Below are 23,390 nucleotides of genomic sequence, written 5' to 3'. Positions count from 1 at the left end.
TCAGGCTGAAGTGCAGTGGTATAATCATAGCTCACTGCAGTCTTGACCTCTCAGACCCAAATAATCCTCCCACCTCTGTCTCCTGAGTAGCCACCACACTCTTCTAATTTTTTTGTATTTTTTTTATAGAGATGAAGTTTCACTAAGTTGCCCAGGCTGGTGTCAAACTCCTGGGCTCAAACAATTTGCCTGCCTTGGCCTCCCAAAGTGCCAGGATTACAGGCATGAGCCACCACACCAGGCCCAGAGACCTCCAGTTCTAAGATGTCATACACATGTTGTCATTTTCTGTATGTACCACAGTGTGAAAAAGTTTGAGAAGCTCCATATGAGATAACCTAGGGAGAAAGAGTAATCTAAGAAAAGGAGAGAACCTGGACAAAGCTTTGAAAAACCCTGATGTTTAATGACTAGGGAGAGGAAGGTGAATGCAGCTGCCACCAAGGAGGGACAAAAACACCAGGAGATGATAATATCACAGAGTCAAGAGCAAGACAATACTTCAAGAAAGGAGTCATCATGCAAAAGTTTAAGAAAGAGCAAAGATGATAAGGACCAAAAATGTCTTTTGAAGTTAGTGTTATGGAAGATCATTAGGGACTTTAGTGACAGTTCTTTGTATTTGTTTATATTCAAGCTCTTTTTAAAGAATTGAAGAATTATCTATTTCCATCTAATGTAATATTCCAGTATACTTTTATTTTAATTGCAAACTGACCTCAAAGCAGCTTAACATAAATGAAAAGGTTAATATTCCTTTACTCTGAAACTCATTTAGGTTTTCTAGGAAGCATAATTGTCATAATTGTGTTTTAGAAGACATTGTCCTATCCTTTTCACCTTTAAAAAAACATGTAAACTTGAAATTGCTTGAGGAAATGTTTTCAGTGAGTAGAAAAATAAAATAAATTGACTCCTAGTTTTGAGACATACTATTTAATATGTACTCTTAAGCTTTCTTAGAAATCCTACAGTAAATAGGTTTATTTTTAGTGACTCTCTTACATCCTATACCTGGAGAAATCTAAGGTTAGAGATAGTGTCTTAGTTTAAAGTTAGATAAAGTCTTAGTTCATTTTTAACTGTGTTCTACACTAGGCTAGACTTTTACTGAATTAGAGAGATTGAATATATTTTGGCAGTCTTTTAAATTTCTGAGTCTCCCTGCATACTTGCAGGGAGCATAAGGTTGTCTGTGGATTGGCAGGAAGAGGTGACACAGATCCAGGGACCCTTACCACATGTACAACCCATTGTAAGGCTAGATTAAATTCTCACTTTACTTGCCAAGGATTCGGAAACCCACTGGAAGCCAGGTTGTCACAGTGAGGAGAAAAGGATGCAGGATATTTGTTTTTTTTTTTTTTTTTTTTTTTTTTTTTTTTTTTTTTTTTGAGACGGAGTCTCACTCTGTCACCCAGGCTGGAGTGCAGTGGCCCCAGATCTCAGATCACTGCAAGCTCCGCCTCCTGAGTTTACGCCATTCTCCTGCTTCAGCCTCCTGAGTAGCTGGGACTACAGGTGCCTGCCACCTCGCCCAGCTAGTTTTTTTTTGTATTTTTCAGTAGAGACGGGGTTTCACCGTGTTAGCCAGGATGGTCTGGATCTCCTGACTTCATGATCCGCCCGTCTCGGCCTCCCAAAGTGCTGGGATTACAGACTTGAGCCACCGCACCAGGCCGGAGGCAGGATATTTGAGAGCAGCTTCCTGATGCTCCCCCAAGCCCCAGTAGAGTGTTCACCTGCTGTGATACTGAGCAAGCAGGGCCTTGCCGAATTATGAGAAGCCTTTGTGCTATGCTATTGCTAATGCTCCATTTAAGGGAATTTTTTCCAAAATGGTTCTTAAATCAAAATTTGCTTCACTGAGACCACATCCTCATCAAGGAAAAATAGAGCCCACACATTGGTGAAATAGATCTGCTTCTAGCTTTCCAGTGTGGTGGTGAGCTCATTTGCTGTTAAAGTCTTTTTTTTTTTTTCATTATTCTGTAGGCATCAGGCTCCAGGATTCTTTTATTCTGTTTTATAATATCCACATTTCCTTCTGTCTACACTGAACATTTTTAAAATATTAATCAAGAAATGTTTCATTCATTCAGTCATCCTTTCAAATATTTGAATGCCTGTGAGAGTATTCCAGATGCTGAGGAGCTTACATTCCTGTGAGATACATACAGTAAGCATTATCATTTCAGAGGGTGAAGAAAATAAAGCAACCTATGAGGGTGGAGAGTAACTGTTTGGATGGCAAATGTTTGAGATGGGTGTTCCGGAAAGACAACTTAGAGATAGCACCCAGAGACCTGAAACATGAATTGGATCAGCCTTTGGAAGATTTACCGAAAGAGTGCTCCACGCAACGGGAACAGCAAGTATAACACTTGCTATTTTAAAAACGAGGAGGCCGGGCGCTGCGGCTCATGCCTATAGTTCCAGCTACTCATGAGGCTGCTGCTGGAGGATCTCTTGAGCCCAGGAGTTTGAGGCTGCAGTGAGCTGCGATTGTGCCATTGTACTCCAGCATGCGCAACAGAGTGAGACTCTTTTCTCAAAAATAAATAAATAAATAAATAAACAAACAAAAACAAGGGACAGTGGGTTCTGCTCTCTTAGGGGAGAGCAGAAGAGGTAGAGGAGGTCAGAGGCATAGATGAGGGAAACCCAGGAGAGATTTCTATTCCACCTGCTGGAGAAGGGATTATGTCCTGAGGATAATGAGAAGCCATGGAGAGGCTGGAGCAAAGGAGAGACATGAAAACACTTTACTTTTTAAAAAAATCACCCTTGGTTGGCATGTGGAGGAAAACAGACTAATGAGACATGACACTAATCAGGATGCTGTTAGAGCAGAAGAGGCAAGAGGTGATGGTGATCTAAACCAGGGTACAGGTGATGGAAGCACTGAGGTGTGGTTGGTGTCAGGATGTATTTTAAACAGGACTTGCTAATGGGTTGAGTCAGTGGAAAGAAAGGAATCACAAATCTCCAAAAATGACCCTAGTAAGTAGGTACAAGGTTATATCTGAGATAGGCAAACAGGAGGAAGAATTGGCCATGTGTGTGGGAGGTGGGAGAAGGACAGTGGAAATCACTATTCTGTTTCGGACATGTGGAGTTTGAAATACCTGTAGTTATTCAATTAGAAATGTGAATTAGGCAGTTTGTTGTACAAATTTGGAGTCTGAGAAAACTTGGGGTTGGAGAGCAAATTTCATTCAACAATTATTTATTAAATGTACAGTAGCATTTTCCTGGAGTGGGAGATGATGCTCTCAATTTCCTGTTTGTTTCCAAGCACTATGCAGGCTCTTCAAGAACATAAAACTTGTAGGGTAGAGCATTCTGTTAAAACTTTGGAAGGTTTGCCAAATGCATACAAATGTTAGCTATATGGATATAGATATTGGAGAAGAAAGTTAACAGGATGGATGTTCATAACTATCTTTGAGGGCAATAAGCAGCTATCTGGGAAGTGATCTCAATGGAAACTGTAATACTTCCATTTGGGAAAAGCAGGTAACCCTGAATACACCTTTGTGCTCAGGTGTTTTGTGTTTCTTTCTTTTTCTTTTTCTTTTTTTTTTGAGACAGACTCTCACTCTGTTGCCTAGGCTGGAGTACAGTGGAGTGATCTCAGCTCACTGCAACCCCTACCTCCCAGGTTCAAGCGATTCTCCTACTTCAGCCTCCCAAGTAGCTGGGACTACAGACACCTGCCACAAAGCCTGACTAATTTTTGTATTTTTAGTAGAGGTGGGGTTTCACCATGTTGGCCAGGCTGGTCTCGAGCTCCTGACTATTTTAAAATGATCCACCCACCTTGGCCTCCCAAAGTACTTGGATTACAGGCATGAGCCGCCATGCCTGGCCTGTGCTTCATGTTTATAATAAGTAAGAAGTAATTGAATAAATTGGGAAGGGCATTCCATAGTAGCTCCTGAAAATGAATACATTCTTCCTGCTGTTTTCTGTTCTTTTAGGAGGTTTTCTATGCTTTTTTAGAAAAAATTTTGGTGGTAGTGGGGGTGTGCAAAGGAGTTTATGTTGCTTTTGAATTTTTCTAGATTTTTTCTTTTCCGATTGCTGTTGTAAAGTGAGTTTCTTTTCTTCTGTAAGAACCACCACAACCAAATGTGAGAAAAGCAAAAAGCATGGGTCCTTTTCCTGGACTTCAGGTGCATTGTGCAAGTATGTGTAACTCCTTTTAGAGTCCAGAGAGGGTCCGTCACTATAGTGTTTGGCTTGGGAGACCTGAGGCTTCTTATCTCAGCCAATTACTACCTGTTTGGCCTTGGATTCATTACTTTACATCTCAGGGCCTCAGTTTCCCACATTTATCAAAGGAGTGGTCCATTATGTTTCCTTTGGCTTTTATATTTTATGACACAGTTGTTCTTAGGAAGCTGGACACATTTAGGAAAAGATATCTATAAATTTAAAATGTAAATGCTTGTTATCCTTTCTTACCTCTTTTAGTTCCAATGTCCCTCTTTCACCTAAATAGCTATTCCTTCCAGTATGCTTCTAGAAATGGGAAAGATAGTATATTGAAGATTCAGGATGTTACATGACTCTTAAAAATTAGAAGCCCAACCAGCTTGCACTGTTTTATTTCTCTGTAGAATGTGTTCGCATGTGCTGCATGACTGATTAGCGCATTTTATTCTAAGCATTTACTTCCAAAGGCAATGGCAAAATTTTTCTTCCTCTCATATTTTGTTGAGATATTTAGGCTTAGTCAACCTGTAATACAGATTTTAAAATAGTGTACAAGAAAGCCCTGGGTCGGGCGCGGTGGTTCAAGCCTGTAATCCCGGCACTTTGGGAGGCCGAGACGGGCGGATCACTAGGTCAGGAGGTCGAGACCATCCTGGCTAACACGGTGTAACCTCGTCTCTACTAAAAAAATACAAAAAACTAGCCGGGCGAGGTGGCTGGCGCCTGTAGTCCCAGCTAATCCAGAGGCTGAGGCAGGAGAATGGCGTAAACCCGGGAGGCGGAGCTTGCAGTTAGCTGAGATCCGGCCACTGCACTCCAGCCCAGGAGACAGAGCGAGACTCCGTCTCAAAAAAAAAAAAAAAGAAAGCCCTGAATTTTTTGATGTTTTTAACATGTGATTTCTACAGGGGGAGAATTTGGAAGAAGGCATGTTACGATATGACATTTTATTGTTTGAGAGATTAAGTGCTAAGACTGACCATCCAGAGGAGAAATATAGAAATGATAGTGAGTAGACTTAAAGTGAGATTTTCAGACACCTTTTAGACCACTGGACGTATCCCAAATAAACACTGATTTATATTAGCTGTGTGGATTTTACAAACTAATATAAAGTTATTTTAAAATTTTGTAACAAAGTGTTTTCCAAGTTTATAGAATTTGGTTGTCATGTTCTAGTTCTCTATATAAAATACCTTGCCAGGTTCAGCAAAAGTCATATTTGGATTTGCTACCATCCCTTAATGAGGACATAGGTCATTATTAAAACTGTCAGACATGCCTAAATACAAGATGACCTAAGTGGAAACCATAAGGTCTTTTATGACCCAGCTTCAGAAGTCAAATATAATGTCATTTCTGCCATGCTCTATTGGTCAAAGCAGTTACAAATCACCCAGATTCAAGGTACAAAGACTTCACCTCTCAATGGGAGGAGTGCCAAAGAAGTTATGGCTATTTTGTAAAACCACCATAATAAGCTATGTCATATCCATAGAATGAAACAAAAACTCTATATACAGTTATGGAAAGATACACTGTAAAATGAAAAAAATGAGATGAGGAATAGTTTATAAGGCATACTCTCTTGTGTAAGAATGATGGAAGAAATAAGAATATGTATATGTGTATACTACCTGTGCTACGCTCAAGGAATACTAAAAGGATACATAACAATAACATAAGTGGAAATCTCTGAAGTAAGACTTGGCGAATGGACATAAGGGTTGGAGTAACAATTCTGAGCATATGCCTTTCTACATGATTTTGATTTTTGAGCCATACCAATATATTACTAATACAAATTTAATGTGTAATAAAATACAGTAAACTTTGGCTACATTATATTATTGGTATTTGTGAAGTTTGTCTTGGATTAGTACCTCAAACATGTTAACAAAGTCATTTTTTTAGACTGTGTCCCCACATCTCTGTATAGGTCCTTGCAGTTGCATGTGTTATTTCATCCTGCTTGATTACTCCAGCCTATCAAGATATTAATAGGAAGAATCCTGTTTTGAGATGGAAAATCTATCACTATCTATACACTTTTCCCTAAGACCATACTCATTGCTTCATACACTTATTAGCCATTTATAGTCTTTTCCAAATGAGATCTTTTTTTTTTTTTTTTTTTTTTTGAGACTGAGTCTTACTCTGTCGCCCAGGCTGGAGTGCAATGGTGTGAATGAGATCTACTTTTTACTTCCTATAGGTAGATGAGTAGGAAAGGAATTCTTAAAATTATGACATTCAAATTCTACACATTTGCTGAGGCTCCTTTCTTTCATGCAGTCTTTTCTAATTTCTGTTGCTGGAATATGTATGTTCCCAAAACAATACCTTACATTTGCACTATATATCTGGTGTGTGTGTGTGTGTGTGTGTGTGTTTGAGACAGAGTCTTGCTCTGTTGCCCAGGCAGGAGTGCAGTGGCGCATCTTGACTCACTGCAAGCTCCGCCTCCCGGGTTCATGCCATTCTCCTGCCTCAGCCTCCCAAGTAGCTGGGACTACAGGCGCCTGCCACCATGCCCGGCTAATTTTTTGTGTTTTTAGTAGAGACGAGGTTTCACCGTGTTAGCCAGGATGGTCTCGATCTCCTGACCTTGTGATCCGCCTGCCTCAGCCTCCCAAAGCACTTGCACTACATATCTTAATACTTATCTATGCACATGATCCCATAGGGAGAGACAAAGAGGGAAATAGGATTCCTGTCTCATCAGGGAGCTCTACTATAGTCCCTTGCCTGTGAACTTTTACATTTAGGCACTTAACAAATACCAATTGTATAAATGAGTGATAGCCTGAGAAAATAGAGAAGGATGTCATGATGGTGATGATAAAGTCACTTAGGACTGAAAGTTTTACAGGATGCTGGAGGAATGTGGGAACAAAAGACAGAAGTGATCCAGCAGAGCATGTGGTCAGATCTTTTTCCTCATTAGAAACATCCACGTGACAAAGGGAAGAACTCCATGGCTATAACCCCTGCTTGCTACAGTGGGGGTACCATTTTAATGGTTTAATTCCTAGACTTCTTTAGTAGTTTTTTTTTTTTTTTTCCTTTTTTTGAGACAGAGTCTCGCTCTATAGCCCAGGCTGGAGGGAGTGCAATGGCACGATCTTGGCTCACTGCAACTTCTGCCTCCCAGGTTCAGTCGATTCTCCTGCCTCAGCCTCCCGAGTAGCTAGGATTATAGGCATGCACCACCACTCCTGGTTAATTTTTGTATTTTTAGTCGAGACGGGGTTTCATCATGTTGGCCAGTCTGGTCTCGTACTGCTGACCTCGTGATCTGTCCACCTCAGCCTTCCAAAGTGCTGGGATTGCAGGCATGAGCCACTGCGCCCAGCCGTAATTTCTGTATTTTTAAAATAAAATTCCATTAATCCACAGACTACAGATAAACAGTAGAATTTAAGGGATTTATTCACTAGATATCTCTCAACACCTACCTAAAAAGATAAATATTGATTCTAAAGACTCTTGACTTCTCTGGCATTAGAGCTCATACAGTTTTTTGTTTGTTTGTTTGTTTGTTTTGAGACTGAGTCTTACTCTGTCGCCCAGGCTGGAGTGCAATGGTGTGAATGAGATCTACTTTTTACTTCCTATAAGAGATGTGATAAGGCCACTGTATGAGTTAGAAGCAGCAGTCAAATTTAGATAATAAGTAAGTGGAATGAAGATGTGATAGGTATCACCATGCTTGCATTTTAACATGCTTGCGTTTTAACAGATTTCAGAGATTTCACCAATCTCTGAAATCTCCCCAAGGATGTGGTATTGCTTTTGGTATCAGTTCCAGGGACTGCCACTTGGCCATTCCTATATTAACCTATGAGCCAGGGAACAAAATTGGCAATTTTACTGGTTGCTAAGAGTATTTGTTCCAATTGTATATTCAGAACTAATAAAATAACTTCAGAGTGGATCCCCATGTCTACTGGGACCACTGTGAGTTGGATCTGGGCTAAGACATCATCTATCACTTGATAGCTGCTTTGAGTCCCTCTGGAATTAGCACTGTTTAACCACCAGTTTCTAGTAATTGCTGAACCATCTGGGTATTTTCTTTTCCCCAGTACACAGTCTTGTAAATAGCCTCAGGTCTCTGTGCAGAAAGTTTGAAGGAAGATTTACAGTACATGCTGAACCCACTTTTGTTGGAGACTGGTTGAAAGATTGTGACTCTTTCTTGTGGCTACCAAAGTTGGGTTGCTGGTTAAAATACCTAGAGTTTTTTCTAAGATATACAACCAAACAACATTTTTGCAGGTAACCCATCCATTTCAATTCTAGGCCAATTTCAATTAGCCACTGCCAAAAGTCCTATGGCTTAAAATATTGTAGTATCCACTACTTCTTTTTTGCAATAAATGCACCTACCTGTATTCAGTGTTTAATTGCTGCTATTTGGCCTGATACTCCAAGATTTCATCATCCCCATTGAAATCAGGCAGCACATCTCAATGGGGTCATCTCATAGTGTAATGGCTGGTCTGCATTGGAGAGAAACCACAGCAGGATGCATGTGCTCCTCTAAATAAGTATTTATTAATGCCTTAGTGAAGGGAGTATGCTCTGGCCCTTCTCAGGGGATGTAGTGAGGTATGAATATGCAGTTTTCATATGATAAGTCCACTTCAACATTCCTAACTCCATATGCCTTTGATTGCGTTTTCTGCATTATGCTAGGGATATTCTAGCATCTCAGCCTCATTAAATGTAAGACCAAGTCTCATCAAACCAATTAAGTAAATGCTTAAAGCTACTTCTAGCTTTAAAACAAACACTGAATCCAGAAAATCTCGCTCAATTCATTGTTGTATTTTATTCTCTGTGGTTTAACACCCTTAGGATCCACTTCACAAGCACTCTCCAGGTTTCTGGAAACACATATTATCAAAATGTTGCAATTATTTTATGTAGAAGCTGCCTTTTACTGAATTAGACTTTGTATTTGCCCTTCTGAAACATGTTGAGATTTGACCTTAGTTATGGATCTTGAGACAACAAGGGGCTTGAGGGTGGATTTTAAGAATGGCCATCCCTTTGTAAGGCAACTGCCTCAGGCAAGGGCATTACAGAGTTTTCCAACAAGGGAAGGCTTAGGCACAAGAGGGAAAGATATTTTCCACTTGCAGTGGAGGTTCAGAGTGACTCAGGAGTTTAAGATTTTCAGCTCTGTTTGGGTACAATCAGATGGTCTCATTCCAAGTTTTAGAGTTCCACTTCTTTGCAATCAATACCCCAACTTTCAGTGAGAAACTTGATAAGGCTGTGGATTTACCTGGTAAGGCTGTGGAATTACTTGATGTTATAATTTTGCAATTTGCAAAATTAATATTTCTGTTTGACTTCCAGCAATAAATTCTTTGTTTATTAGAAATAAGTGATACTTTTAAGGCTAAGATAGACATTCTCTGGTTCTCTAACCATGACTTGAGCTGAGAATTTAAAGACCAGAGCTTCTCATTTTCTGTCTGTAGAGGCCCAATGCATTCATAAGGATCCATCCACATCATAGTCCATATAATAATTATTACTACCATAGTGCTCAAGTGAAGGAGCCGCAAACATCTCAATCAACTACAGGGGATAATCTGATTCATCAGGATGGCACCATGTGTCATAGATTACTACCATCCCAGTTCCCATTGGTAAGGAGTTTGGTGTAGCATTTAAGCTCAAGTTCACCAAACCACTTATCCAATTCTATCTTTGAGGAATTGTTTCCTGAGATCACTTCTGATATGAATTTCTATATCAGTCAGGATTGGTCACAAGATAGAAACCACACAATGGAGTTTAATATAAAGAATCATTAACCAAGTATAAAGTTACTAACTAGGTAACTGTAAGGTAAACATATTACCCTAAGGTATCAAGGAGGTAACAAGAAGCAACTGCCACTACTAGGGCTGAGGGAACAAAGGGAAGAGATTGAACTTATTAAAACTTAGTAACCTAGAGGAGGGGTCCTGCAGAACTGAAATATGACTTCTGAAGATCACCGGCCAGCTTGTACTGGTGTCTCTGAACTCTGGAGAAACTCTCTGAACTACTTTCTTGGGAAGGAGCACTGGCTATTTGGTATGGGAGTCTATACAAGGAAACTGGTTCTGGCAAATGTTGAAAACTGTAAACTGGCTTCAGTGTTCCCAGGGGAAAGAACTACCACTGCCAGGGTGAAGTAATACTCCTAGGATGATGTTCAGAGAAACAGCAAGCAGATTGGGAGCAAACAGGTAACAAATAGAAGGAATAAGTCCCTTATTCCTCCTCCAGCCTTGCAGCCTCCCAGTATCACCTCCTCTTAAGAGCATAACCTGGAGCCCCCTGACAAATCCAAAATGTGGTTTGCAGAGTTCCAGCTGCAGCATCACAAAAGAGAGTAAAGGTGGATTTGGAACTGAGGGTCAGTAACTTGATAACTAGCACATATATTTTCAACCTGTCTTCAGCCAGATGAGTTTTTCAGAGAATGTCATTATTCTGGGAGAACTTGAGTCTCCTAAAACAGTTTTCTTTGGTTTCAAAGATGGGGAGGAGCAGAAAGTAGTCTTCCTTTGCTCTGTATTGAACTGAACTGGAGAGGTTTGACGCTAAAAGCAGCTAACCCATAGTGGCCAAGCTGAGTCCGTCCCTAAGCTACATTCTGCACAAAGATACTAGGGAAAATGAATCCTTGCAATGAAAATTAGAGGAGAAAAAAGCTAGGCTTTCCTCAAAGGCTGCCCTTTTATACTTTTCTTGCTTCTCTTATAATCGTAAAATATCTCTCATTTTAAGCTGATGTCATTTTCAATTTTGATATAACATCTTTGTCAAGAGCCTGAAGGGCTGCATATAGAGGATGCTAATGTAGTAAGTGAATTAAACTGCCAAATATTGTCATTGAGGAGACGTATAAAGGAATAATTGAGATAATAAAGGTCAAAGCAATCCAACAAAACAATTCCAATCTTTAAAATACTGGAGGATGTCTCTGAGAAAAAATGAAATATGGATTAATACACCAGGATGAATTAGCAAGACAGAGGGACTGTTTGGCATAAAATACATAAATTAGGTAAATGTTTGTGATGGGAAATGTAATCTGATCACTTGTGGGTTTACGGAATATAATGCTTCCTTTTGAGTGTTTTAGAAAGATCATTATGTATGCCTTGTGATTAATAAACTATCATTCTCTCCCTTTTATGAGTCCGTTTTTCTCTGAAGCTTTTATTGTGAAATGATTCTTCTTTTTAAAACATACTCTAATTCCCCCCACCCCGGTTCTTCTTTCTCCTCTTCCTCTTAATTCTTTTTAACCAAGATTTCATTCTCCAGAAATCTACATTATCAGATGTTTGCTTGTTCCTAGAAAAATTCCCCCATTGGTCCTTAAATCTTTTCCCTATATTAAGTCATTATTTATTAAAGGAGACAGCTGTTATTGTGGAGAGATCTCCAGAAGAGGAGTCAGCTCTTGGCTTTGCTGAAGTTCTGAAAAACCCTTAAAAAGTCAGAATGTCTGGGTTTGTTTTCTTCTTTGTAAAATAAAGAAATTAAACTTCATGATTCCAAAGATTGTTTGAATTTCTAACATTGTTCTATTCTGGAGCTTTGAGGGAGTTTTTTTAGGATTAAGGACTACTGGCCTAACAAATATTGCTCACGTGGAGGAAAAAAGCTTTTTAATTTAGGCAAACCCCATGGAGAAAAATGACTATTGTTTAGATAACAAGTAAGACTCTTCCAAAATGAGGAATTTTTGTGACTTTCAATATCTAATGATTCCAAGTTCTGAGATTACAGTGAACTTTTTAAATGTAGTACAGAAATTTAAAATAGGTAGAATAGTGGTGATCGGTTGTTTTAAAGTGAAAATATAGGCATGGTGGTACACTCCTATATTCCTAGTTACTGAGGAAGCTGAGGAGGAAAGATCACTTAAGCCTAGGAGTTCAAGGCTATATTGAGCTATGATTATCCCCAAGTGAAAAGAGACAAAATGAATAAATCTAAGTTAATTTAATTATTATAGGTTTGATCTATAATAATCTAATTATTAATCGCTTAAATTAATAATCTTAATCTAATTGTTGTAGGTTTACTAACTGGAATCTCCAGAATTACAAGTCCCATATAAGAGGAGATGGAGCTACAAATAAATGTTTCCTTGAAGTAAAATCTGAGTAATAGGGAAAGGCCAAAAGTACAAGAAATATCTCTGTCTAAATCAGTTGAAGGCTGAAGTAATGGATAGAACATTGAAATGAAAGGCTGGGAAGCACTGTTTATTGTGGCAATTAGGCAGCAGCATCTGTCATTCTATTGATCTGTTGGATTGATTCCATTTATCTGGTGGGCCAGGCCAGTGTCCCCTGACTACTTCACCTCTCTCAGTGCATTATTTGGAAAGGGTAGTCTTCTATATAAAAGAAGGCTTCGTCTTCCATCAACCTGTACTCCCCTGCTAGGACCTTAGCTCCTCTGCAAGGAGAGTAGGGTTAATATATTAGGTTGGTGCAAAAGTAATTGCGGTTTTTGCCATTTGAAAGTCATAGCAAAAACCGCAGTTACTTTTGCACCAACCTAATACTTAGTGTTATTTTTCCAAGAGAAATAGATATGTGTAATAAATTTTAATGACTCACTGATGTATTAATTCATTCAGCCATTCAATAAACATTTAGTAAGCATCATCATAGACCAGGCATTATGACAAGCGCTGGTGAAGTAGCTGTGGACAAACCAGTTGTGCCCCTGGCCTTGTGGAGCTTATGGTCTCTCTCATATTAGATTTATAATCCTCACTGGTCGTTCTGCCCATGTCCCTCCACTTCCCAAGCCTCCAAAAGTAGATTTGAGCATATTTCTGTCATTGAAGGCGTTTTTTTTTTTTCTTGGCAGATTAAAAATTATGTATTACAAATCTTAGAAGAAAAATTCACAGGGTTTTACTGGCTCTAATACCCTTTTAATGACTGTTAAGATCACCCTATGAAATTAGGAGATTTCTTTGAGCAAAGCTGAGGAGTGTATGGGTTTGTGTCCTTTTATGTAGTGTAGCACATATGTCATCTCCTACTCTCCCCCAATGCCCTTGTTTTCTTAATAAAACTATCTTGCATTTAAGTTTCCTTTCTATCATTCTGTGTAAGATAGAGACCTGGGATTATGAGAGAACTACGTAATGTTACTGTACAACTCAAGGAAAAGGCCAGAGAGGGAGCAATTTTTATTAATAATCCTACTGCAAATAATTATTATAATAATATTCATTATCATATACCAGGCAGTGTGTCTTGAATTTCTAGTGAGGTACATATTCTTTCCCCAAGAATAATGCCTTCTTTATTGAGATCTGACAGAGTAATCTGCAAATTGCAAGACCTTAAGTATATTGTTGACTCATTGTTTCTTTAACATGTTTTTTTCTTCTTGATTAATACATTACAGTTCACTCTGGATCAAGCTCAAATTCTTTTCACGGATTTAAAATTATTTTTATAATTTAAGACATGTACAGCTCCTTTTGAATTTCAGTGTTTGGCATTGTTCTGTTATAAGCCTCCCAGAAATGTGAGCATATCATCATTTCAAAGTGGCCTCTTTCAGAGCCTTGGCTGCTGCAGAAATTTGTCTTAGGAATCATTTGAATGAATACCACTTGTTGCTAATCTTAGCAGTCTGAAAAAAATCCTATATCATAACCCAAGGATCAGGTGGAAATATGTGTATTTTAAACATACCAAAATGTTTTATGCTCTAATTCTTTTTAAAATATCACAAAGTTTAGAATCTTATACAGTGGATAGAAAACCTCTATTTCAAAAACAGCTCTTATTATGATTAGCTATTGTGATTATATTTTATAGTGTTACAAAAGCCTCTTGAGATATCAGTTCTCTTTTGTGCTTCCATCATGTATTAGAGTGTGGCCCTTTCTAAATCTCCCAAGACAAAACTTTACATTGGAAAAGTCTTCTATTCCTTAGTTGAGATGGTTACAGAAAGGGGTTAGGAGTCCTTTAGAAATCACATTCCAGCGTAGTATATCAGGATTCGTTTTCTCAGACTTTTGCCACAAATATACACTTCTGGTAGATACCTGATTTTGAAGGTGGGCCTCCACCCTTTACTCACTCACTGAGTCAACCTTAGGACTTTTGAAAAAACACTGTGTGTGTGTGTCTTTGTATTATGGGAATTTTCAAGCATACCCAAAAGTAGTATGAAAATATGACCTTCCATGTGATTATATTCATCAGTTACCAACATTTTGCTACTCTTGTTTCATCTTTTTCCCCATTCTTTTTGTGGTGGTTGTTGTTATGGTTTTTGAAGTTTTTAATCCCACATACTACATTTTTTTACTAATAAACACTTTGGTGCATTTCTTACATTTTTAATGGTAGGTAAATTTTGAGACTAAAAATTGTTATATTTACTTTATTTTTGTTTTGTGTCTGAAATTAGCATGGTTCCCATTTTTGTTCCATGCTGAGAAGTTTAGTGTTCTTAGGTTCATTTTTGTTTCTTCTTGACTTCCTCCAAAACCTTGTTTTATTCTTGTCATAGCCAGCAGTCATTATTACTGGTTCCAGTATAAAGACAGAGCTTGACAGCTACATAATTTATATGTATGGATAAGCAATTTTGAAACTTGGCTTTCATCGACCATTTTTATTTCCTGGGAGTCAGATCATTTGTGTAAGATTTTTATTGTAGGCATAAATCACCACTGTCCTATTAGAGGCTGTATGAATTTACTAATAGGAATGGAGTGACATTTTGAGTATAGATTAGTAAAAGGAAACTGGGTTATTGGGATAGACCTAGGCAAACACGATTCAGATTTTATCAGAGTTAAGAATTATTTTACTTGATAAGAGTCTCATGGATGTTTATGCTAAGATAAATTGGCTAGCTTTGAAAAATAAAAGAACGTGGGAAAATCTTGATTGTTTCTTCTTTACTTTTATTGCTTCTATACTCAAACCACCCATAGTAATTTCTCTAAGACTCTGATTCAGTGACTAATATCTTTCCAGCGGAGCTCCCACCTCCATATACAGCCATTGCCAGTCCAGATGCCAGTGGTATTCCAGTAATAAACTGCCGTGTGTGCCAATCACTAATCAATTTGGATGGCAAGCTTCACCAGCATGTGGTTAAGTGCACAGTTTGTAATGAAGCTACGGTAAGTGGAGATTTCCATTAGTAAAAATATAAATTGTTATTTGACATTTTGTTCCTAAAGGAAGTACTTCAATAATGTTACTTAAAAGTATATGTGGGCTGGATACAAATATGGTAATCTTTTTTCCTGACTTTTCTTCTGTCTGTCTTTCATCATAGGATACCTCCCTGTGTTTAAAGCTAACCCCATTAAGAGAATTTCATAGTGAATTTAAATATTATGCCTTTTGGCTTTTTACTTTCAAAAACTAGACTGAGCAGGGCAGTTATGTATAAATACCTTCAATATCTATCCACATCACAACTAAATTCATTCTAGTTTTCACTAAAATGAAAATATTGTGTACTAAACTTCATTACAGTCAATAACTTTGTCCTATTTATGTGGAAAATTATTTAAAGTTATTTTATGTCTGTAGGATGTCACTATTGTTTTTCTGGGCTTTTGTGATTATGCATTTGTTATTAGCATCTGTGCCAAAGTGTTTACAAATAGTTTGAAATTTTATTCAATTTAGTTAATAGTAATTTAGGAATGTTTAAAAAATTGAATAACACCTTTCCTTTTTTTAAAATTGAGCTTTGGGGAGCAACTAAATTTTCAGCAATATTTTTATAGTTTCAAGTAACAAACTTGAATAGTTAGGCTTTATATATTAAATTTTGATCTCTTAAAATCTGCAATTAAGTATTAATTTTATCTTTGACGTTTTAATTTTTTCTGTTTAGAAAATTCTAAAAAAAAGTCAGTCAGGGATTATTGTGTCTTGAAGAACTGCAAAACATGAATACTTGACTTTATATGTCTTATAGAAAAATCGTAAAATAAAACCTTAAGTCACAAAAGCAATTGTATTTAATTAGTTTTAATGGAATCCTTTCCTTTTTAAACACAAACAAACTTTGACAATCTGTACTTTGGTTAATTGCTGTGTTTGCATTTTCTTCCCTTATCCAGCCAATCAAAAACCCCCCAACAGGGAAGAAATATGTTAGATGCCCTTGTAATTGTCTTCTCATTTGTAAGGATACATCTCGGCGAATAGGATGCCCGAGACCCAACTGGTAAGAGATAAAGATTCATTCATTCATTCATTTGTTCATTCAACAAGTATTTACTAAAGGTTCTTCATGTGCCAGGCTTTGTTCTAGAAAGAGTGTTTGTTTTCAAAGTCATTCCAGAATCTAGATTTTTTTTATTTTTTGTTAAAGGAATGATAATCTTAGTTTGAACTTAGTCATAGATATTTGTGGGATATAATATTCTTAAATGAGCAATTAATGTTTTATTTGTGTTGTGTAAGTACTTAATGCACTGTAATAAATCAATGACTCATTGAACTTATTTAAAAATAATGAGTTCAGGCCAGTGGTTCATGCCTGTATTCCTGGCAATTTGGAAGGCTGAGGTGGGAGGATCACCTGAAGCTGGTTGTTTGAGACCAACTTGAACAACATAATGAGACCCCATCTCTACAAAAAAGTAGCCATGTGTGACAGCATGCACCTATATTCCCAGTTATTTGGGAGACTGAGACAGTAGTATCACTTGGGCCTAGGGATTAAAGCCTGCAGTGAGCTATGATTGTGCCTCTGCACTCCAGCCTGGGCAACAGAGTGAGACCCCATCTGTCTCTCTCTCTCTTTTTTTTTTCTTTTTTGACATAGTGTCTCAACGGGAAGAATCTCAAAGAGTTGACTCACTGTGACTTCTACCTTCTGCACTATAGCCTTCCCACTGTAGCCTCCTTCTGAGTAGCTGGGACTACAGGCACACACCACCACTCCCAGCTAATTTTTTGTATCTTTTTTGTAGAGACAGGATTGGACCATGTTGCCCAGCCTGTTCTTGAACTCCTGGGTTCAAGTGATCCCAAAGTGCTGGGATTACAGGCATGAGCCACCATGCCTGGCCCGTCTCTTAAAAAAAAAATAATCAGGCCGGGCGCGGTGGCTCAAGCCTGTAATCCCAGCACTTTGGGAGGCCGAGACGGGCGGATCATGAGGTCAGGAGATCGAGACCATCCTGGCTAACACGGTGAAACCCCGTCTCTACTAAAAATACAAAAACTAGCCGGGCGAGGTGGCGGGCGCCTGTAGTCCCAGCTACTCGGGAGGCTGAGGCAGGAGAATGGCGTGAACCCGGGAGGCGGAGCTTGCAGTGAGCTGAGATCTGGCCACTGCACTCCAGTCCGGGCGACAGAGCGAGACTCCGCCTCAAAAAAAAAAAAATAATAATAATAATAATCAGTTAGTTTACTTTTGATATAATTAATCTTCACCTGCAAGTGTTTTAGTTATTTTTGTGTATCTCACTGTATGTTATACTAATCTCTGCTGAATGTATATGTGCATATAAATTCTGGAATTATTCACCCATGCCCAGTACCATTATGGATGTACCCAGATACAAGTGTGTAGAGGACTTACTTGTGTTTTTTTTTTTCTGTGATCTCTCTGGCTTTTTGACCATTACATGAATCATGTACAGCCCTATCCAATGATAGACTAGAGAATAGAAATGAAAGGAGGATCCTGTTTTTTTTTTTTTTTCATCTCTGATTAAATAGGCATCAAGGAATATCACACTGCTCAGAGAAATTTGGTTGTAACCTAGCCCTTCGGTGCCTTCATGGCACACAGATTTTTGTTGATGTAGAATATTTTTAACTTAGTCAGTCTTCTACCAGACTCAAGTTGGCTTCCTAGATAGGGAAGGGTAGCAACTGTTTTCTGATTTGAACTTCTAAAAACTTGGAAATGGCAGTTAAATGGTTGCCATTGATTAGGACCAATGCTATAATATATTGTTTCTGTCCCAAGTACAGAAAGACTCGTATTTTGCTTTTGAAAAACTGACTATTGCTACTCTCTGTAGTTTTGCCTCCAGCTTGACATTTAATTCACTTAATTTATAAAACAAGTATAACACATTTCATATTTCTGGCCTTATGTTGCAGGTTTTGCTCTCAATCCATTTGTGGGATAGTCAAGTTGTTTCCTTTCTCTTTTCATAGTAGACGGATAATTAACCTTGGCCCAGTAATGCTTATTTCTGAAGAACAACCAGCTCAACCTGCGTTGCCAATCCAACCAGAAGGTACAAGGGTCGTGTGTGGGCACTGTGGAAACACATTCCTGGTAAGTCACTGGACATTTGTTATTAATCTGTAAATAGAGATCATGATCTTACAGATTAGACCACTGGTCATAGTCTTACAGTTTTGTCCAAATGCAAATTAATCAAAATATTAAAATAGAGCCTTATTTAGGCAGACAATTAGAAGTGCAGCTAGGATATAGAGCATCTTCTGTGAACTAGATAAAAGGTACGTCCTCTGATAGGTCCAGTTGCAAAAAGGATCCGCTCCATGTAAGCCAATGAGAAATCGTGCCCAGGCTTAGTTCCATGGGCATCTTGGCTTGGTGAGCAGCCGAGTCTTAGCTCTGCTCTCACCTGCTCAACAGAGGTCAAAGTGCACAGTCTCATGCAGTAGATTTGCTTCATGGCTTCTAGATTCAGGAAAAATTGAATCATAGTTTATCAAAAATTTTCTGACTTTTGTAAATTATTCTTGGAGCAAAGGGAATTAACACTGTTACCCATAATTAGGTAAAACCATTAAATAAAGAATAAGAAAGTGTAAGTAATTTGATATGAGCAAAAGTTACAGAAGTTCTGTTTTACTACTTCTAACTTAAACTTAGTTTGATTTTTTTAAAGTTAAATTCATAATTAACTTACCCTGTCAGGAAGGATAAGGATAGGTTTTCTTTTATTGTTCAGCACATATAGGAGACAAAAGATTTTCTTTAGAACTTGAATATGAAAAATATTTATCGGAGTATACACATGGGAGTCTATAAACAAAAACTCTTGTCACTAAGACATGAATGGGCTTAAGAAAATATAAGTGGGCCGGGCGCGGTGGCTCAAGCCTGTAATCCCAGCACTTTGGGAGGCCAAGACGGGCGGATCACGAGGTCAGGAGATCGAGACCATCCTGGCTAACACGGTGAAACCCCGTCTCTACTAAAAAAATACAAAAAATTAGCCGGGCGAGATGGCGGGCGCCTGTAGTCCCAGCTACTCGGGAGGCTGAGGCGAGAGAATGGCGTAAACCCGGGAGGCGGAGCTTGCAGTGAGCTGAGATCCGGCCACTGCACTCCAGCCTGGGCGACAGAGCGAGATTCCGTCTCAAAAAAAAAAAAAAAAAAAGAAAAGAAAATATAAGTGATTTGCTTTTTATTTGTAATTTTACTTTTATTAAAGAACTTTATGTATATAGTTCTAAATGTCAAATGGGACTGCAATCTTCTCATTTAGCTGACCCCCAGTTACTGTTCCTAAAATGCTTTCAACTCTTTTAGCTGCTTTATTGATAGTCACTTCTGTGTGTTTATTTTTTAATTTTTATTTATTTATTTATTTATTTATTGAGATGAAGTCTCACTTTGTTGCCCAGGCTGGAGTACTGTGGTGTGATCTCAGCTCACTGCAACCCTTGCCTCCCAGGTTCAAGTGATTCTCCTGCCACAGCCTCCCAAGTAGCTGGGACTACAGGTGCACACCACCACACCTGGCTACTTTTTGTATTTATAGTAGAGATGGGGTTACACAAGGTTGGCCAGACTTCTCTGTGTTTAAATTGCTTGCTTATCCTTTTTCTATTTGATTAAGCAATTTTAGACATTACCCGCTAACTAGTAAACTGCAAGATGAGAACTTAGCACTCATACTGCCCTCCCACTCATATTCCTTTCCTTGCTTTCATACTCCCAAATTGCAACATTTTGTTTAATTAATACTTAGTGCTTACAGTTTTTATGATTAGGTAATTTATGTTCACAGCTGAACCAAGCAATATGGTACATTTTTCTTGTGTATGGATTTTAACATTTTCTTGGACTTATAAATAATTGCCCCCTCCTTTGGATTTAATTTTCTATATGTAAATCATTCATTCTTCTCATATTCTTGTATAGAACTATAAAATACCTATTACTATAACTAAATGCATCAAGGAATCTATTATTTAGGCTTCCTGCTACATAGTTGTCATCCTTCCCTTCACCATCATCAGGAAAATTCCTTTTACCTCCTTCCTGTGTTGGATCCCATGCCATCCTCACAGTTCTTGGTTTATTCCTTCATTTTGGTGGAGCACATCTACTCTGCTTTCTGAGACAAGATGCAGGGAAATATATTTGAACTCTTTTTGTCTTAAGTAGTTTTTAATGTGATCTTACATTCACTTTATAATTTGTATAGCTCTGCAATTCTAGGTTTCCAGTTGTCACCTTTCAGAAACTTAAAGTCTTTGTTCCATTGTTAAATGAGAAGATCAACTGCTATTGTGATACCTGATCCTTTTGATATGACATGTTTTTTCTTCTTTTTCTTTTTCCCCTTTCATTTTCTTCAGTGTTCTGAAATTTCTTTAGGCTGTGTCTTAGTGAGGGTCTTTTTGAACTCATCATTTAGATATTCAGTGGGCCCTGTTAATTGTCCATTCCATTTTTTTGTTTTTAATTTTGTTTTTTAAATATTATTTAGTGGGAAACTTCTTCATTATATCTCCTCATCTTAATTTAAAATTTTAATTTCAGATGATCTAACTTAATTCTTAATTTCTAGGAGCCTTTGTTTGTTCTCTGATTTTTTAATAGCATTCGTTTTTCATGACATCTTTGCAAAAAGTAAAGTAGAGGTTCCTCTTCAAAGACTGTCCTCCCTGTCTAATTAGGAGTAAATAGTAACTTTTCTTAGAAGCAAAATTTATTCAAAGACCTCTGCTAACATTCTTTTTTTTTTTTTTTTTTTTTTTGAGACGGAGTCTCGCCCTGTCGCCCAGGCTGGAGTGCAGTGGCCGGATCTCAGCTCACTGCAAGCTCCGCCTCCCGGGTTTACGTCATTCTCCTGCCTCAGCCTCCCGAGTAGCTGGGACTACAGGCGCCCGCCACCTCGCCCGGCTAGTTTTTTGTATTTTTTAGTAGAGACGGGGTTTCACCGTGTTAGCCAGGATGGTCTCGATCTCCTGACCTCGTGATCCGCCCGTCTTGGCCTCCCAAAGTGCTGGGATTACAGGCTTGAGCCACCGCGCCCAGCCTGCTAACATTCTTAAATATCTGCTAGCCGTAATAAAGAAATCAACGCACTTTATGTTCTTAGCTCCCACAATGTAGCCTAAATATTTGCGCTGGCATGATTATACTGGTCCAAGCAAGCATTAGGTCATAGCCTGTTCCTCTTTTTATTTGAAGGTGTTTTTATCTTTCTCAGAATTCCACAAGTTACTTCCTCCTTCCTTTGTTCTCCTCTGCCTTTGCCTGTTTTAAAAAGTTCTAAGTTGCTAGCCAATCAAGACAAATACAGAATGTGAAGTCCCGTTCCAGCCAATGGAAACCAGACACAGCAGTTAAGGTAGACGCGTCAGGTTATAAATGACCCTGACTTCTTTGTTCAGTGTACTCTTGTGGCAAAACTGCTGGCAAGTGTACCCTTTCTGCAGATAGTATAAAAATGGCCTCGCTGAGAAAATTAAATTTATGTTTAAGTGCTATTTCTTTATGGTACCAAAGAACAAGCATTTCAAACATCTTTCTGAAGCTATTAATTATATTATTTCTGAGGTATTGTTCTTCTTCATGCCTTATCTCTGTTTTCTCACTACTTTCTCTATTGGTTTTTCTTTTGATAGAAGTTTTACGCAGAAGTTTATATGAGAGCAAGTCACTGATTGGAGTTTCTATGTATGCAGGCAGGGGATAGGTGAAAACTTTCTCCTTCTCCTCCTCTCTCTCCTTCTCCCCCTCCTTCCACTCCCCCTTATCTTCTTCTTCCTTCTCCTCCTTTTCTTACTTTGTAAAGCTGTCAGCTATTAGTATCAATTGGTCTTTTTTTCTTTAGGGCAGATTTCTCTGGGGAAGGATCCTCTAATCTCTTGCAGGAGATAGGCCTGAGAGACAGCCTTTTAGGAGCTAAGAGAGGTAATAGGGGTGAAGCTCTTACCCACTTTTCAGACAGTAGACATTAATTGAATTTTAGAGCAACTTTTTTTCTTGCCTTCTTCTGTGCCCGGTGTTCCTGGTCCACAAGCTCTGTAGTACAATTTCTCTATAGAATAAATAATTCTTCTCTTAATGTATTGGGGAAGGGTGATTTTCTGGTTTTGTGAGAATTTACAATCAATACTTCTGTGTTTTTTCCAGCTTTATTGGTTTATATTTGACAAACAGAAATTGTATATTTGAGGTGTACAGCCTAATGTTTTGATATACATCTATATTGTGAAATGATTACCACAATCAAGTTAATTAGCATTTTGATTACCGTGTGTGTGTGTGTGTGTGTGTGTGTGTGTGTGTCTTTGTGGTAAAAACACTAAAGATCTACCTTCTTAGTAAATTTCAAGTATATAATACAATATTGTTAACTATAGTCACTATACTGTACGTCAGATCTGCAGAAATTATTCAGCCTGCCTAACTGAGACTTTGTACTCTTTGACTAAAATCTCCCCATTCCTTACCCACCTCAGTGCCTGGCAACCACCATTCTACTCTCTGCTTCTATGAATTAAACTGTTTTACATTCCACATATAGGCATGATCATGCAATGTTTGTCTTCCGTGTCAGGCTTATCTCACTTAGCACAGTATCTTCCAGGTTAATATATGTTGTTACAAATGGCAAAATTTCCTTCTTTTTAACACTAAATAATATTTCGTTGTATGCATATACCACAATTTCTTTATCCATCCATGGAGATTTGGTTGTTTCCGTATCTTGATTTTTATGAATAATGCTGCAGTGAACTTGGGACTGTGATACTCCTACTTTATCCTTATCCCAACCTCTACCTTTAAAAGTATAGGTCAGCAATAGCTGACCTATTCTGGGTCTTTCAGTGTGAAGCAGCCTGCCATCATTGACTTATCTCTCTGTAGATAGTTAAGTTTCAACATCC

At 38.2% G+C, this 23,390-nt stretch overlaps 1 protein-coding gene across 2 annotated transcripts in view; it reads left to right on the top strand.

The window, feature by feature from the left end:
• The window catches only part of PIP4P2 (phosphatidylinositol-4,5-bisphosphate 4-phosphatase 2), a 49,280-nt gene that overhangs the window by 4,989 nt on the left and 20,901 nt on the right, over positions 1 to 23,390 (top strand). For both annotated transcript variants that reach the window (XM_010353845.2, XM_030937754.1), the window contains exons 2-4: positions 15,273 to 15,421; positions 16,379 to 16,485; positions 18,438 to 18,561. In XM_010353845.2, the coding sequence (XP_010352147.1) occupies positions 15,273 to 15,421; positions 16,379 to 16,485; positions 18,438 to 18,561 (380 nt within the window). The remainder of the gene's footprint in view (positions 1 to 15,272; positions 15,422 to 16,378; positions 16,486 to 18,437; positions 18,562 to 23,390) is intronic.

Source organism: Rhinopithecus roxellana, chromosome 9 (genome assembly GCF_007565055.1).
Source record: "Rhinopithecus roxellana isolate Shanxi Qingling chromosome 9, ASM756505v1, whole genome shotgun sequence".
NCBI lineage: Eukaryota > Metazoa > Chordata > Mammalia > Primates > Cercopithecidae > Rhinopithecus > Rhinopithecus roxellana.
Note: the sequence above shows the minus strand (reverse complement) of the source record. Positions and strands in the feature narration are given on the sequence as shown.